This window comes from Trichosurus vulpecula, chromosome 4 (genome assembly GCF_011100635.1).
Source record: "Trichosurus vulpecula isolate mTriVul1 chromosome 4, mTriVul1.pri, whole genome shotgun sequence".
NCBI classification, from domain to species: domain Eukaryota; kingdom Metazoa; phylum Chordata; class Mammalia; order Diprotodontia; family Phalangeridae; genus Trichosurus; species Trichosurus vulpecula.
In genome coordinates, this window is record NC_050576.1 from 366,862,794 (window position 1) to 366,880,742 (window position 17,949).

A 17,949-nucleotide genomic window follows, 5' to 3' on the forward strand; every position below is an offset into this window, starting at 1 on the left:
GTGGCACATTTTATCAAATCTGCAGGACAGCTAGGAGGGAAAACTAGCATAGTGGATGCCAGAATCAGGATCCAAAATGGTCTTGATTTAACCTCAGTTAGAAAATAATGAGATTACTACTAAAGGGATAAAACGCAGTCTTCCATTTGGGTTCTAAAAATCAACTTTACAAGAATAAGACAGCTGAGGTAGGATCAGATAGGAATTTGTCTGGGAAAATTCTGGTCGTTTTAGCTGACTATAAATAAGCTCAGTGTCGGCCTTGTGCGTTATGATTTTGGGATGCAGTACTAGAGGTGATTGCATCTATAAAACGATAGCCCCTCTGTGCTCTGCCATGACCAAACCACATTACAGAAATACTGCGGTCAGTTTGGGGTGCCACAGTTTGGGGTACTTTGGAAAGCTGGAGAGAGTCCAGAGGAGGGTAACCATGATGGTGAAGGGCCTTAAGTCAGTGCTATATGAGGTAGTTGTTGTTTGTCCTTTGTTCTTGAAGACGACCGTGATATCAGGAAGGTGATGCCATGACTAGTAAGGGAATTGGATTTAAGTGAGGGAGGGCTGTGCAAAATCAGTAGCCTCATTTTCTCTCCCGGAGCCATTCTAGGTCCAGTAGCAAGATATAGATCAGGACTGGAGATGGCCAGGTTACAGTGGGAGACATTGGCCTTTTTAAGCTAAGGTCTTTTCCCAGTCTCAATTTGATTGAGGCAACACCCATTCAGTAATCAAGGCTAGGTAAGAAATGAGGCAAAAAAAAAAGGCTTCTTTTACCTAGTCAAAAAAAGAGAAACAATTGCTGTTTATACTCACTCACTCTGAGCCATCAGGGCCCAAACAAGGTCCAAGTGAGGCTTCAGCTGGGACCTAGTGTTGGCCAATCAATGAGAGCCAGAGTGAGGTCCTTAAGAAAGAAATCTAGCCTATAAACCCCAAGATATTCAGGTTTCAGTGACCAAAATTTTTATCCCTTTGGGCAGAGCACCCCCAAGTAAGGGTATGATACCCTACATGGACTGAGGGAGAGGGGGGAGGACTTGTTAAAGAAATAGGAGTTGTTGAGTTTGGAGAAAAAAACTTCTATCTTCCAGTATTTGACGGGCTCGTGTGGAAGAGGGATTAAATTTTATACATATATATATGTATATAAAGTATACATATATATATTATATAGATATATTTTATGTAGCCCTAGAAGGCAGAACTAGGAGCTATACACAGAAGTCACAAAGAGGCAAATTTTAATAATGTCAGGTAAAAATCTTCCTAAATATTGTAATTCTTCAAAAGTGGAATGGACAGCCTCAGGAGGCAGTGTGTTCCACTACACTGAAGGTCTTCAAGCAGAGCTGTTAGATATGTTATAGTAGAGATTACTTTCTGGGTACGGGTTGGAGAAATGTGGATAAGTGGGCTGCAGGGTGGGCTGCCACTCCCTTCCACTGTTCCTGGCTGCAGAGGTCCTTTCCATCTCTAAAATTATGTGATAATATATGAAATGCCATACTGGGCCACTGTTCATGTAAAAATTGCCTCTAAATATTACTAGTTTGCTTTAATAGTTCATTATTAACATCATTCATGACTTCATACCCTTATTATCTATTAATACTGTAACACTTATTTGGATAGTAAGTCTTATATAGTTATTACCTAGGGGTATAAAGTAGTACTCAAAGTTGAGAAATAAACAAAGACTATAGCTACCTAGAGCACAACAGATGTGTATATGAGGTTAGCATGCAGTGAAGTGCACTTTGAAACATTACTTTTTGTAAATAGTTTAAATGCCAGAAAACTTTTCCATGGCACCTACGTATTTGTTTTGTGATAACTTAAGTCATATGTGTTACAATGAAGCTGAAGTCAAAGACTTGGATGGACAGTAATATGCCTGGAGTAGAATTTTCAAATGCAGAGCTACACCATTCTTAAATTTTGCCTAGAAGCCACCAATAATGATTTGTACTGGTTTCTTTTTATTTGTCCCGGTATTTTTTTTTACATGCTTAATTTCAATGGACAAGTACAAGTATTCGAACATATAAATGAGAACAAATGAAAAATAAGAGTACATAAGCTTCCATTATTTACTGCTAAATCTAAAACAAAAGATGTTAATGACTTTAACTCCAAAGCTTACAAATTGTCTGGCTTACTAAAACTTAAGCAAGTTCTTAGTTCCAGTATTCAGCAAACAAATTTCACCTTGCCCAGACTTCCACTTATTCCCAATAGAAGAGCCCTTACTTAAGCCTCTAATAAGATCAAACCCTAAATCGATCATTTTAGTTGTCTTTCTTTGGCCTTCCTTCAACTTCGTTACATCTTTCTTAAGAGAACTGCAGTAAGCATTACAGAAGAATAAACTAACATTTTCTGTTCTCTTCACTACTAAGCCCGTTATTTTCTTGATCTTTTGGCCATACCATCACGTTGGGTTGATGTCTTCATTATCTTACATTTGCTCACCCTGAAGTACATCTGCCACTTCTCTGTCCTCTTACATAGCTTGTGCAATGTGTTTAAATCAAATAAACTCAAATGGATTCAGATACCCTAAAAGAGAAGGTTCTCTAGCATTTTGCGATTTTTAACTTTCTACCACCACTAAACTAATGACTCAGGGGTGTCAACTGCAAGCTTGCACCCATGGATTTCTCTAACTTCTTTTTTTTTAAAAGGTAAAGCTGAGGTCAAGAGGATGGAGCACCTGGCCTGGAGTTAGGAAGATCAGAGTTCAGATCTGCTTGCTAACTATGTGATGGTGGGCATGTCTGTCTGTTTCCTGCTGTTGTGAGGAGATATTTGTATAGCGGTTAGCACAGTGCCTAGCACAGAACAGGCGCTGTATAAATGTTAGCAATTATTATACTATCATCTTGAAGAGAATACAAGCTCAGTCAGTTAACTGGTTAATTAAAAGGACGCTATCAAATAGGATATGGATCAGCTGCAGAGGGCACTCCCCAGTGAGAAAACTCCAATGCAGGTGGGTACCTTCCCTGCAACTTAGTTCTAGAGGTTAAACCCAGGGTTACACAGCCAATAATTCAATTTAAATAAACATTTATTAAGCACCTACTATGTGCCAGGCATTCTATGTGCTGTATGGTGAGTGCTAAGCAGTATCCGCTAGAGTTGGGACTTACAACACAGGTATGAGAAACAGAGTACAAAACATACATAGACAGGTAAACTGCAGTCAGTTATTACTCGGATCACCTAGATGCAGGCGTTTACATTCGTTCCCAGTTTCACTTCCTAGTGCCCTCCCCTTTGCTTTTTGTCTCGGTTGCTCTGGTTACTAAGGATGCAAGAACATTTTTGGGGTGGGGGGGATGGTCCGATTCTACACAAGCTTTACGGTTAAATACAGGTTGGACCACACTCCAGTCACCCCGTTGACTTATCCAAGGGAATCCATCTTTTCCTGCATGTTTGGTCTGCCCGGGCCAGGTCCCCCCTCCAGGGCTGCTTGCATTTATTTTCAGGTCTTTCTGACTTGCATCAGCTCACGTTCAAGCTCCTCCTTCTCCTCCCGCCCCTCTCTCTGTCCCGCTAACTACTCGCTAGGAGCATCTCCCCCTCCCTCTCCCACCTCCGTCAAGTACTCCAACTTCCGGTTACTCTCCGGTTCCGTAGTGGTGTCCCCGCACAACCCCCGCCCAGAGGGATCCGGTGAAAACGAAGGGAGGGTAGCTTCCCCTCCCACACCCCGCAAACGTGCTCATTCTGGGCTTAGAGTTTCAGCCCCTCCTCGCCTCAGTTTCCTTATTTGTAAAGAATTGGACAGTAACATCTCACAGACTCCTTCCAGTTCCAAGTCTGTGGCCCCGGAGCTCGCTTCCGCGGTTCCTCAGTTCGGCCCTTGGAGTCATTTCTTCCCGACCATCACCGGAAAAGCGAGGCTAGAGGGAGGCCACTTCCCGTGAGCCAAACGAGGCCGGAGCAAGAGTTGGAGCTTCACGCACCACTCCAGGCGCATGCGCCTCGGGACTCCGTCCCCGCCCCCTACGCAGTCCACCCTCCAGGGCTCCCCGCGGGCTCTTTCCCCCTCGCCTCCCTGCCCCTCCCCTCGTTCCCCTCCCGCCTAGCCAGCCTAGGGGTTCTCTGACAGCTCCGGGCCGGAGGACGCCTCTGCGTCTCGTGCTTCCACGTTATCCTATCAGAGGAGGGGCGGGGCTAGAGCATCGGCGGCCTATCAGCGCCAACCACGACCCAGGCGAGCCCGCTTAGAGGGCGCCCTGGAAACACGCGATTGGACAGCGGTGGGCCCGGGGCGTAGCGACGTCCACGACCCCGCCCCTTACTCCCGTCACCAGCCGTGGCCCGAGCGGCTACAGCGGCCGCGGGAGCTGGTCAGTTCCCGCACTCTCTTTTCGTCGTCCTTCTCCTCCCGAGCGCCCTCGGCCATGGTGTCCCTCGGCTCCGTGACTAACCGACTGGGCTCGGTGTTCCCCTTCCTGCTCGTCCTGGTGGATCTGCAATACGAAGGTGAGGGAGACCCTCCCGGCCTGGGGCGGCGGCGAAGCGGGGCCTGGCCCTCAGACGGCTTTCCCAACCCCTTTCCCCCTGGGCTCGGGAGGTGCGGGCCAGTGGAGCGGGGCAGTCTGCGACGGGGCTAATTGTAGCTGTCGTTGGGGTGTATGGAGTGGGCTGGTCCCGAGATGTGATATGGCTGAGCTGTCTCGTTGCCGACCTCCAGGTTTACGGTCCCCGTCCTACCCCCCCCCCCCCCCCCCGGGCACCTCCTACTGGTCCTGGGGCAGGGGGTCCAGGTGTGGCCTGGGACAGTGGGAGGTGACTCGCTAAAAACACTCTCTCTTGCTACCTTACCTGTAGTGGCGAAGGAACCTTAGCTCCCCATGACGGAGTGGGGCACCCCGAGCCGCCCCCTTCCCATGAGAGAGGGGACCTCTTAGCTACCCCCTCCCCATGGCGGAAGGGCTAGTGAATGGAGTAGGTGTGGGAGCCTTGAGGAGGGTGAGTTGACCCTCCTTTAATAAGGTTTCACGTGGGGCAGTGGGGGCTGAGTGAAGGGGTACGGAGTTATCCAGGTATCTATGTTGACTGGCGGAAGTGTAGCTTTCCATCTTAAGTGTAAAAGCAGCTGCCTTGTCGGGGTGGGTGGGAGGGAAGGCAGCTAAGGGGCGTCTTCTATGAGGTGCCAGCTTTAGGAAGGCTAGTTTTTGGTTCTCATGCTTCTAAATATGATGGTGATGCTTTTGGGTGGTTTTTTTTTTTTTTCACATTTGGGTTAAGAAGTTAACTGGATGTCTTTTGAATGACCCTGAGGTAATGGTTTGATCTGGGACACTTTAGGAACCAGGGACTTGTTTTTTTTAATGGTTGGTTGAATAGTTATCAAAGAGGCGATGACTACGTAAGATAACGTTTATGACCAAACTACTAGGAAAGGAGAACTTAAAAAGGCACAAAAGTGTTATTGTATAAACTAGAACCACTAGAACTTTGTATATGTCAATGTGAATGTTTGACCTTTTTGCTATTTGAGTACCAGAACATTGAATAGCAAAGATACTGGAGCTTATCGAATATGTGAAAGCTTAAATTTATGGAGGGAAAAGTAACAACTTTTGGAAAAACTCAACACCTTATTTTTTTATAAGGGGATCCAAAAGACTTTCAAAACTGACTTCAAAGATCAACGTACCTCCTTGAACAGAAAAATAAGGTCTTTCCAAAAAATAATAGGGGCACAATATTAAACACAAAATTCACCTTAATAAGTGCTTTAAGATTTTTTAGAAGAATCTTGAACAAATCACATTTTAGAGAGAATGGAAAGGCTGTGTGCTTGACCAGTTTGCCACCGAAAATTTATCAATCAGCAAGGTCAACTATGTAAAGCCATCTGCAAATTTTAAGTATGGTATAAATATCAATTTTTGACAATTACTATTTTGTGGCATCGTAAATGGTAGGTTTCAGTGTAATGGTCCACCTCTAACTAACGGTGTTGTCAAAACATTTTGATGAGAGTGACCTATCCTTAAGAGGAAATCCGGGAGGACTATCCCTAGAGGAATTCACTAGAGGAATAAGCTTTCTTTTTCTCAGTTCATATTGTAGAGAAAATCTTATGAAAACAATGATGTGCTAGGATTTGGGGAACTGTAGTTAACTGTATTTGAATATTTTAGAGGCTTTTGTAAAGTCTAGTGGTGGCTTTCAAACTGTATGCCCGCTTTTTAAAGACCTGCTCTTCAAAGTCAGTGCAAAGGTTGGACTTAAAAGGAGTAGAATTGTTGACAACAAATACCTATTGCTATCCCCTGTTTTAGACTCTAGGAAGCTGAGTTAGTTAGTTGCCTCCCTAATTAAAGAGGGATTTATAAATTGAAAAGACCAGGAATATATACTGAGGAATGTTTTTTATCAAGACTACTTTATTTGATTTTCTTTAAAAATATCTCTAAAAAATTATCATTTATTTACATTTAACTTCTTTTTAAATTTTGAGTTTCAAATTCTCTCCCTCCCACTCTCTCACCTACTCATTGAGAAGGTAAACAATATATCAGTGCAAATCATGCAAAACTTTTCCATATTAAGCCATAGTTTTTTTAAAAAGCAAGAAAAATAAAGTGAGAAAATTTCAATTTGCACTTAAAGTTCATCAGTTCTTTCTCTGGAGGTGGATAGCATTTTTTTCATCATGAGTCCTTTGGAATTGTCTTGTATTATTGTATTGATCAGAGTAGCCATGTCTTTCACAATTGATCAGCATTATAACATGGCTGTTACTGTGCAGAATGATCTCCCAGTTCTCACTTGACTTTGCATCAGTTCATATAGGTCTTGCCATGTTTTTCTGAAACCATCCCCCTTGTTATTCCCCATAGCATAGAGTATTCCATCACAATCATTTGCTACAACTTGCTCAGTCATTCCCCAGTTGATGAGCATCTCCTGGATTTACAGTACTTTGCCACCACAAAAAGAGCTGCTGTAAATATTTTTGGACATTTAGGTCTTTTTCCCTTTTCTTTGATCTCTTAGGGATACATACCTGTAGTACTGGGTCAAAGGGTATGCAGTTTTATTGCCTTTTGGGCCTAGTTCTAAATTGTTCTTCAGGATGATTGGACCAGTTCACTACTCCTCCCTCATTTTCTCTAACGTTTGTCATTTCTGATATGTGTGAGGTGGTGACTCAGAGTTGTTCTAATTTGCCTTTCTCTAATCAGTGGTGATTTAGAGCATTTCTTTTTATTTGACTATAGATACCTTTGATTTCTTCTGAACTCCCTTTTTCTATCCTTTTGCCATTTATCAATTAGGAAATGGCTCATGTTTTCATAAATTTGACTCAGTTCTATAGTCAGTATATGATTCAGGTCTTTATCACAGAAACTTGCTATAAAATTTTTTGACATAAACCTTCTGGTCCGTAGTACCTTTTTGCAAAATGTTATGTCCCTGATTATTCCTTTTAACTTGCTCTATTTTGGCTTTTTTCCCTCCATCCAATTTTCTTCTGTTTCTTCTTCTAGAAAGTCTATTTTGCTTCCAGCCACTGCTTCTCTTAATCTTCCCTCCCTTTTATTACCCCCCTCTGCTTTTTCTTGTCCCCTTCTTCTATTTCCCTATTAAATTATATTTCTATACATAACTGAGACTGCATGTATATATTTTTTTTCCTCACTTTGAACGAATTCTGATGAAGAGTGAGGTTTAAGCATTGCCTGTCTCCCCTCTCCCCGTTTTCTCTTCCATTGTAAAAGCTTTTCCTTGGAGGCCTCTTTTTCGTGAGAAAATTTTCCCCATTCTACCTCTCCCTTCCCCCTTCTCCGAGTGTGTCCCTCTTCCTCACCTCTTCTTTTTTTGGGAGATCATTCCAACACAATCAACTCCTTTCTGTGTTGTCTATGTAAAACTCTTTTTAACAGCCCTAATAATGATAAAGTTCTTGGGAGTTACATGTATCATCTTCCCATATGAGAATGTAAACAGTTTAACATGAAACCTTTATGATTGCTCTTTCATGTTTACCTTTTTTTTTTTTTTTTTTTTTTTTTTTTTGCTTCTCATGTCTTATGTCTTATGTTTGAAAGCCGAATTTTCTATTCAGCTCTGGGCTTTTCATCAGGAATGCTTGAAAATCTTCTATTTTATAATCCGCCTGCTCATCATTTCTTGTAGCACAATAGTATTGAGTTACATTCATATACCACAGCTTGTTCAGCCATTCCCCAATGGATAGGCATCCCCTCAATGTCCAATTCCTTGCCACCAAGAGCTGCTATAAATATTTTTGCACATGTGGGTCCTTTTCCCTTTTTTATGATCCCTTTGGGATATAGACCTAGTAGTGGTATTGTTGTATTAAAGGGTATGCACAGTTTTATAGCCCTTTGGGTATACTTCTAAATTCCTTTCCACAATAGTTGAATCAGTTCACAACTCCATCAACAGTACTTTAGTGTCTCAGTTTTCCTATATTCCCTCCAAAATTTATTATTTTCCTTTTCTGTCATACTAGCTGGTCTGATTGGTGTGGAGTGGTATCTCAAGAGTTTTGATGTGCATTACTCTAATCGATATCGATTTAGAACATTTTTTCATATTACTATAGAAAACTTTGATTACCTATTCATATCCTTTGACCATTTATTAGTTGGGGAATGACTCTTATTTTTGTAAATTTGACTCAGTTCTCTATATATTTGAGAAATGAGGCCTTTTTCAGGGAAACTTGCTATAAAATTTTTTTCACAATTAGGGTTGCTACCACTGTATTTCCCTCCATCCTATTTTTCCCTCCTGTTTACCCTACTTTTTCTCTTACTTTCTGCCCAGTCCATCCTCAAAAGTGTTTTGCTTCTGACCACCATCTCCCCCAATCCTCCCTTCTATCATCCCTCCCTGCTTTTTCTTTTCCCCTTCTCCTCCCACTTTCCTGTAGGGTAAGATAGATTTACATACCCAACTGAGTGTGTGTGTTACTCACACTCATGCCCTTGTCTGTGAATACGCTTTTCTTACTGCCATAAGAATGAGAAAGTTAGGAGTTACAAATATCTATTTCATTTGAATATGAATTTTTTCCTCTGAAGGGTTATACTCACTTTTGCTGGGTAGATGACTCTTGGTTGTAAACCTAGCTCCTTTGCCCTCCAGAATAATTTAATGTAGAAGCTGCTAAATCTTGTGTTATCCTGACTGTGGCTCCATGGTATTTGAATTGTTTCTTTCTGGCTGTTTGCAATATTTTCTCCTTCACCTAGGAACTCTGGGATCTCTTTCAGGAGGTGATCAGTAAATTCTTTCAATTTATATTTTATCCACTGGTTCTAGAATATTATAGCAGTTTTCCTTGGTAATTTCTTGAAAGATGATATCTAGGCTCTTTTTTTTTTTGATAGCTTTGAAGTAGTCTTAAATGATCTTTCCTCAATCTATTTTCCAGGTCAGTTGTTTTTCCAATGAGATATTTCACATTTTTTCTCCTTTTTCATTCTTTTGATTTATTTTTATTGTTTCTTGGTGTCTCATGGAGTCATTAGTTTTCACTTGCCCAGTTCTAATTTTTAAGGAATTATTTTCTTCAGTGAGCTTTTGTACCTGCTTTTCCATTTGGCCAATTCTACTTTTTAAGAAGTTCTTTTCTTCAGTGAATTTTTGCATATCTTTTTCCATGTGGCCAATTCTGCTTTTTAAGATATTCTTCTCTTCATTGGATTTTTGTGCCTCTTTTGCCATTTGGCCTATTTTGGTTTTTTAAGTTTTTTTTCTTTCATTTTTTTGTGCCTCCTTTATCAAGCAGTTCATTCTTTTTTCGTGATTTTCTTGCATCACTGTCATTTCTTTTCCCAGTCTTTGCCCTACCTTTCTTGTATTTTGAAAATCCTTTTTGAGCTCTTCCAGGAATTCTTTTTGGGCTGGAGATCAATTCACAATTTTTCTTTGAAGCTTTGTATGTAGCAGTGTTGACTTTATTGTTGTCTTCTGAGTTTGTGTTTTGATCTTTCCTGTCACCATAGTAGTGACTTTCTGTGGTCAAGTTCTTTTTCTCTTGTTGGCTCATTTTCCCAGCTCATTTCTTGACTTTTAACTAGACATTAAAATTGGGCTCTGCTCTCAGGGTGAAAGGAACAATCCCAAACAATCCCAGGGTTTTTGTGAAGCTATTTGCAGAGCTAGTTCTGAGGTTTTGTAAGTTGTTAGTTTTTCCAAGGTGGTATGATCTAAGGAGTGGTGTTTTTACTACTCTCCTGGTCTGTGCTCTAATCTGTGAGCAATCATAAGCACTCTTTTTCTGCTTTGGAACTGTGACCAGGGTCCCTGTTCCTCCACTAGGGTACTGAAAACTCTGGTGTGCTAGTGCTCCTCCTTGACTTGGGACTGTGACTTGACTCTGTGTATGGGCAGTGCAACAGAGTCTTGCATCCAATGCCAGCAAAGGGACTCTTACAATCTCCTTTTGACCAGTCGTCCAACCCCTCTGCTCTCTATGGCCTGAGAGCTCTGAAAGCCAGTGCTGCTGATTCCGTCACCTCCAAAGCTTGCTGCTGGTTTGCTGGGGACCTCTCACTCCGATGTGACAGACCTTTCCTGCTGACCTTCTAAGTTATATTGGGCTGGAAAAATTGTTTTATCCCTTTCTTTCATGGGTTCTGCTACTCCAGAATTTGTTTTGAGGTATTATTTAAAGTTTCTTGGAAGTGAATTTGGAAGAGTACAGGCAAGTCCTCGCCTTTTCTCCACCATCTTGGCTCCACCTCTGGATTTAAGTTTCAAGCAAATAATTTAAACATTAATTTTTGTTACATAGTCTTCTTGTCAGTATTCTGCTTTATTCAAGAGTAAAATTTCAAGACCAATAGAAGAAAAATTAGTATTTAAAAAAAATCACTTTTCAGCTTTCCCAGTAGAATTTTCCCATGTAACAAGCATATTAATGAAAATAATCGATTTATCTGCATCTCTGAAATTGTATGTCTCATTTGTACCCATAATCCATTGCCATTCTGCCAAGAGGTGGCAGTGATATACATATATACACCTGTGTTTGTGTGTAATACATGTGTGTATGTGTATACACACATGTGTTTGTATATACGTAGAAAATTGTATTTTAATATTATTTATTTCCTTTGTAACCCTATGTACTTAATTCAGTGCCTTTAAAAACATTATTCTGTGAGTCTATAAACTTTACCAGGCTGCCAGAGTGCTCTAAGACCAAAAAATAAAAAAAGTTAGCCCTTGCTGTGGACAGATTTCTAGACTTTGGATCCTGGTTGGTACTCATATAACTTAGTGTCTGTTTGTGACTTTGCTGCCCTATTCTGACACCAGGTATTTAGCAGACCTTATAGATCTTGATGGACTCTTGCAGTGTTCCCTAGTCCGGTCCATCCTTCCCTGACATAAGCCCTGGTTTTGACATTGACCACGTCATGACTTTATTCTCCTAGTGATCTAAGCTTCTTCCTTCAGATTCACCTTAAACTTTTCTGCTCTCTCTCAAAGACCTGATTCTATTCTCTAACTGTAATAAAAGACTCTTAACCATTACACTTCTCACCCTTTCTGTTCATTTTACTGACCTTTGGTAGAAGCTGTGTAGAGGAAGGGGTTGCTGTTATTGAGGGTTTCTGGTTTTCTTAAATAGGGAATGCCATGACCTTTAGTCCTCCTACATTTTTATGATTAATCATGAGCTTATTGCATTTGTGACTTCAAATAAGGCTTAAATGTATTATTAAAAGCTAATTAGTAGTTACAGAATCAGGTTTGTTAGATAGGACTATCATTATGGACTGTTATACTGTCTTCAGAAGAGAGGTTATATCCTTTATGTCTTTAAAGCAGCCTCAAGGAGCTTACAATCTAACAGAGGGAGATAAGACACAAAAGGAGGCAGGAAGGGGGGGTGGGAGTGGGGGTGGGTAGGCCATGGAACACCAGGGCACATCTTGTTCTATGCAGTTGAAGCCATGCAGAACAGCAGATGCAAAGTGGAGTGAGAATATTTTTAAATGCATAAAACAGGCAAACTTTAAGTGCATAAAATCTATTAAATTTTTATATTGATTACAGGATTTGATTACAGTATTACAAAGGAAACCAATTATACTGAAATAGTTATCATAATCTTTTTTTTAAAAGTTCATGGCCTTCAGTTTAAGAAGATCCTACTTTAGAATGGGGCAGCGAGGTGGCACAATGGATAGGGTGCTGGGCCAGGAATCAGGAAGACAAATTTGTCCTCCGACACTTACTAGCAGTGTTGCCCTGGGCATGTCACTTAACCCTGTTTGCCTCAGTTTTTTTGTCTGTAAAATGATCTGGAGAAGAAAATATCAAATCACCCTAGTATCTTTGCCAAGAAAATCTGAAAAGGGGTCATGAAGTGTCAGACATGAGTGGAGAACACTAAACAACTTTAGAGTTACATTGTTCGGTTTTCTCTGACATTAAAGACTTTTCTATGTAGTCCAATCTGACTCACGGGAAGGAATCCCAGAATAACTGGCTTGTGTAGTTTTAAGTTTTGCAAAGTATACAATAATCACTTGATCACATTTGAGAACCACAAAACCCCTCTGAGAATTATAGGCCCTATGGTTATCTTATTCCCATTTTACAGAGGAGGAAGCTGACAAAGTTTGAAAGACTTGCCTATGAGACAGGATTTGAACCACCTTTATCTAGTCCCCTGTGTATCATACCACACTGCCTTAGATAATTATCTCATTCAAAGCTAGAAGAAACAAGTTCAATAAAATAAAAATTGCAGACAAAGCAATATCTGTGTTTTGTTTTCAAGGAACAAAAAAGACAACCCGAGAAGTTAGAAGAGAAAATTTAATTTGAGGACTCAATTTGAGAATCTCGGGTGAGAATCTTACCATAATGCTCACTAGGAGTTTGAACATCTTTCCTGACTCTAGTTATACTAGAATTTCAGACTTAGATTTAATCTGAGGGGTTGGAAAAAGGTGAGGCAGAATCCTTAGACTGTTGGGAATGATGAGAGTAGATAGATTTTAGGAAGAAAAGATATCCTTCAATCTGCGTCCTAGAATGTTATAGCATATGCTTAAGTTGTTAAGGTCTTTCTAGCAATAGATGAGGGAAGGCATACGCTATGTAATTTTCGTACTTTCATCTCGCGATTGTCATAATTCTCTGTCTCCCATCTTTTGCCAACTGTTATCATATTGCTCCCTTCCACCAACTCTGTGCTATAGTCAGACTAGAGTATGCTGTTCTACCTAATAATATATCCTATGACTGGATGTAAGTGCCATGGCACTTCATTACATTCATATCCCACAGTTCAGCCAGTTGTTTTAAGCACCAAAAGTACTACTGCAAATAGTTTAACGTGCATAAGACCATTTATATTGGGCACCATATATGCGTGCCCAAAAGTGAGATCATTGGATCAAAGAATATGAATAGTTTAGTTTTTTTTAATAAGTTCAAATTGTTTTCTAGAATGATTGTACAAATGTACCACTCAACTAATAGTATATTTAATGTGCCTATATTTACAATAATATTCCTACCCTCAACATTAACTATTTTCATCTTTTATCAGCTTTTCCAGTTTGATAGTTATGAGGATAAACTTGAGTTGTTTCAATTTTTGTTTCTTATTAGTGATCTAGAGCATTTTTAAAATGATTATTTGTAGTTTGTATTTCTTTCAAAACTATTCGGGACCTTTGACCACTTATCTATTGGTAAATAACTCTTAATCCCATATACATTTGTGTTCACTGTGTATCTTGCCTATCATATATATTTGATGCAGTGACTTGAGTTTCCCTTATTCTAGTTGAATTTATTTTGTTAATACAAAAATTTTTTATTTTATATAATTAAAGTAGTGTATTTTCCCTTTTATGACCCTTGTTCTTGTTGAAAAAGAGAGTTGTGGTCCAAGTGATAGTACAAATAAGTGGATTTAAAGCTTGTTAAATGGTTGTAACCTTTGTTCCATTATGAATTTTTCCCCTAACTACAGACCTAAAAGATAGGCATCTTTTCAATTTTTTTTTACCTTTAAGTTGCTTATTTATTTGGACCTGTTTATGACAGATGCATACATATTGTATTATATTTTATGTGTGGTATGTATTTATATATGTATATATACACATATATAGTATTATGTGTTATATATTGTTACATGTATATTTATTTTTTAATATATGGTCTCAATGCTAGTATAAGTCTTTTTCTGCTAAACTGCCATTTGATTTTCCTAGTATTTCTTCAGTATGGAGTCTTTCCTCTAGTAGTTGCTTTCATTCAGTTGTTTGAGTTGTGTCCAACTCTTTGTAATCCCATTTGGGGTTTTCATGACAAAGATACTGGAGTGGTTTGCCATTTCTTTCTCCAGTTCATTTTACAGATGAGGAAACTGAAGCAAACAGGGTTAAGTCACTTGCTCAGGGTCACACAGCTATTAAGTATCTGAGGCCAGATTTGAACTCAGGAAGATAAATCTTCCTGACTCCAGGCCAGCATTCTTATCTACCAGCTGCCCCTTCTCTAGTAGAAGAGTTCTTAAATAATTTTTGGTGTCACAGATCCCAGGCAGTCTGAAGTCTGTGGATACCTCAGAGTAATGTTTTTAAATGCATAAAATAAAATACATGGGATTACCAAGGAAACCAATTATATTCAAATACAGTTGTCAAATTAAAAAAAAAAAAGTTTGTGGACCTGAGTTAAAAATCTTCTGCTTGATAGTTTATCTTCTTGGGTTTGTTAAAAACTGTTCTATTATCACAGAACCACAGAATTTCAGAGATGGAAGGAGCCTCGTTGGCCATCTAGTTTGGTCCGTAACTCCAAACAGAATTTTTTATAGCATCCTTGACAAGTGGTCATCCAACTTTTGCTTGAAGACCTCTCACTGCCTTTTGAAATTACCTGTTCTACTCTTTGAGAGTTCTAATTGTTAGAAAGTGTTTGCAATATCAACATTAAATTTTCCTGTTTACCTTTAAAAATATGTATATTTAAAAAATACTAGATCTCCTTATCTTTCCCAGGCTGAAAGTGAAGGAGTTATTCTCTAGTATGGTCCCACCTTGATTTGCATGGAAACTTTCAACTGCTCTGTTTCTGCCTTGCACCAGTTTGCCCATACTTCAGTATCCTAGTGCCCCCCCTGTTCCCAGGGTCTTGCCATTTTAATGTCAAACTTAGAGCAGATACCTGCTCTACTGAGCTCACTGCAGCTTAGAATTGAGCTCAAGAGATCTGAAAGCCTCAGCCTCCTGGATCAGCAGGAATTACTGGCCTGTGTCACCACACCTACCTTCTTTACTATTTCTATCCATTGCTTTTAGTTTAGCCCTCTTAGGACTCCGTAGAAAGGGCCTAATCTTGCTTTCAGGTGACAGCCCTTCAAAGAGTTGATAGATTTCATGTCTCTTTTAGTCTTCTCTTTTCCAGGTTAAACATTCCCAGTTCCTTTAACTATGGCAGTAATACTCATATGGCATAAATTTGGTGCGATTTAATATCCTGCTTCCCCTCTTCTAGGTGTTCTTTATCTTCTCAATGACCTCCTTAATCCGAAGGACTTAGAACTGCATGTCATACTTGAGATGTGTTTTAACCAGGACAGAATCCAGTGTGATGATCATATATATTTTTATTCTTGGAAGCAGTACATTTTGTAGTGTAGCTCAATATCAGGTTAGCTTATTTTTGGTTGCTATCCTGTCATCCTGCTAACTCATGTTGAGTTTTTAATCTAATACCCTTGCTAATTACCCCCGCCCCCCACCTCCCATCTTCTTCAGACAAACTGCTATTCAGTTACATCTCCATCATCTTGTGAAGTCATTTTTAGAACAAAAGTATAAAGCTTTATGAATCCCTATTAAATCTTGTGAGGTCTGATTTTTGGAACTAAAGTGTATAACTGTGAAACCCTTTTAACCTGTCTTAATAATTAAGGTTTGACTTAATATTCTAGCCTGTCAGTGTCTTTTTGGATACCAACGCTGTTATCCAGTATATTTGTCCCTTTCAGCTTTGTGCCCCCTGCAAATTTGATAAGCATGTGAAATTAGCACAGGGCCAAGCACTCTAATGGAATCCTTTCTCCAAGTTGACACAGAAACCATCAATAGCTTTCTTTTTTTAGTCCTAACCATTTAACAAGCTTCAAATCCACTTACTTGTACTGTTGCTCAGAACACTCTCCCTTTTGACAAAAGCAGTATTGGGAATTTTATGAAATGTCTTCTGAAAGTCTAGGTATATCACACCTACAGTATTATCCTGATCTGGCAGTCTAGTAATCCTGTCAAAAACAGGAAATGAAGTTAATAATGGCATGACTGGCTCTTGAAGCAATCTTAGCTGTTTGTTGTTAGTGATTTCTTTTCTAGATATTCTCTAACATCCTTTTAATAATCCATTCTAAAGTTTCCCCATGTATTGACTTTAAGGCTAGGCCTCTCCTTTCCTACTTCTCATTCCATTTGAGATTCTATATGTTTTTGTTTTTTATTTTTTCCATTTCTATAATGTAATCCCATTTGCAGTTGGACATGTATTAATTATGTAAACTAATTTAAGTAGTATTTTTTTATCATCATGACTTTTGCTGTTTTTATTTACAATGAAAATATCAAGATAGATGTAAAGTCTTCCAATACTATGTTGATTTTTGATTGTGTACAGTGGTCTCACATTTAGAATATAGCTAAGTTAATGTTCATAAATAATCTTTTTCCCTCTCTATAGGTGTACACATATTGTTGTGTATACATAGTATTTGTATAAAATCTGGCCTTTTTTTAATCTCTGAAATTTTCTAGGGAGCAGTGCTTAACTCTGATCCAGTCAGCCTCTGGATCCAGACCTGAGGCCTCTGTTCTCTTTGACCCAGGGCTCCTTTGCGCTGTAGGCTTTTCCCAGACCTGACCCACCTCAGATTGCCGGGTCTTGTCTTCTGTCTTGAGTCCTTATTGCTGACCCTTTGCTTGCTCCTGCCCTTTGAGAGGTAAGCTTTCTGGATCTTTCAGGACTCCATATCACCACCTGTTACAGGCTTGGACCAAGGGCTCTCAACAGTAATCATTTTCCTCCTCTCCAGCGTACTTCTTTCTGTTCACTGATAACCTGCCTGAACTAATTTCTCAGTGGTTAACATACTCCTACCAGCTCTTAACCTCCCCATTCCAGTGATTCTAAAGTTCAGGTGTCAGTGTACAAGCCCTATTCCCTATCTCTCTCGGTCTGACCCCCAACATACTACTTCATATCTGCCCATCCCCTCCACTGTGCCCTCTGGAATGCCTGTTCCGTAGGTAAAGAACTTGTTTTAATCTTAAACCTTTTCCTTTTTCACTTTTTCCAGGTTGCAGTTATTGAGACCTGGTTCCCTCCTGATGGTACACCGTTGGTTCCACTTTTCACTAACTTGTTCCCAGTTGTTACTTCATCCTCTTCTTTGTATAATAATCACTCAATAACCTCTCAGTACTTTGAAGTTCTTTCTATCCAGTGGTGTGCTGATAAATGTTTAACAACATGCTCTCTGAAGAAAAAATGTATACACAACATACTTTTAAGTTTAACCTGCATTATTGACATTTTCTCCATCACTTAAGTCTAGACAGTGAAGAAAAGAATAAATCAAGCCCTCATTTATTATGTTTTCTGATTTACAGATTCTGGCTCTAGCACATCCCTGATTCCCTCTGTGTTTATCACTAAGTCGGATTCTGGTAGTTGTTATCTACTGAATCCCAGACATTCTCCTTCCTTTCTCTATAAGTTTCTCTGTAAGTCCTTTCCAACTGCCACCTTCATTAGGGAATTTCAGCATACTTATTATATCCCTCAGACATCTAACTTTCCAGTTCCTTAATTTCCTCACTCCAGTTCAATTACACACAGAGATGATTATATCCCCGATCTTTCTATTATCCA

At 39.6% G+C, this 17,949-nt stretch overlaps 1 protein-coding gene across 1 annotated transcript in view; it reads left to right on the forward strand.

The window, feature by feature from the left end:
• The first annotated feature begins 4,315 nt into the window (after positions 1 to 4,315).
• DNAJC3 (DnaJ heat shock protein family (Hsp40) member C3) overlaps positions 4,316 to 17,949 on the forward strand; it is a 92,677-nt gene continuing 79,043 nt past the window's right edge. Inside the window, exon 1 of the mRNA XM_036753655.1 lies at positions 4,316 to 4,500. Coding sequence (XP_036609550.1) covers positions 4,419 to 4,500 — 82 coding nt within the window. The 5' untranslated portion in view covers positions 4,316 to 4,418. The remainder of the gene's footprint in view (positions 4,501 to 17,949) is intronic.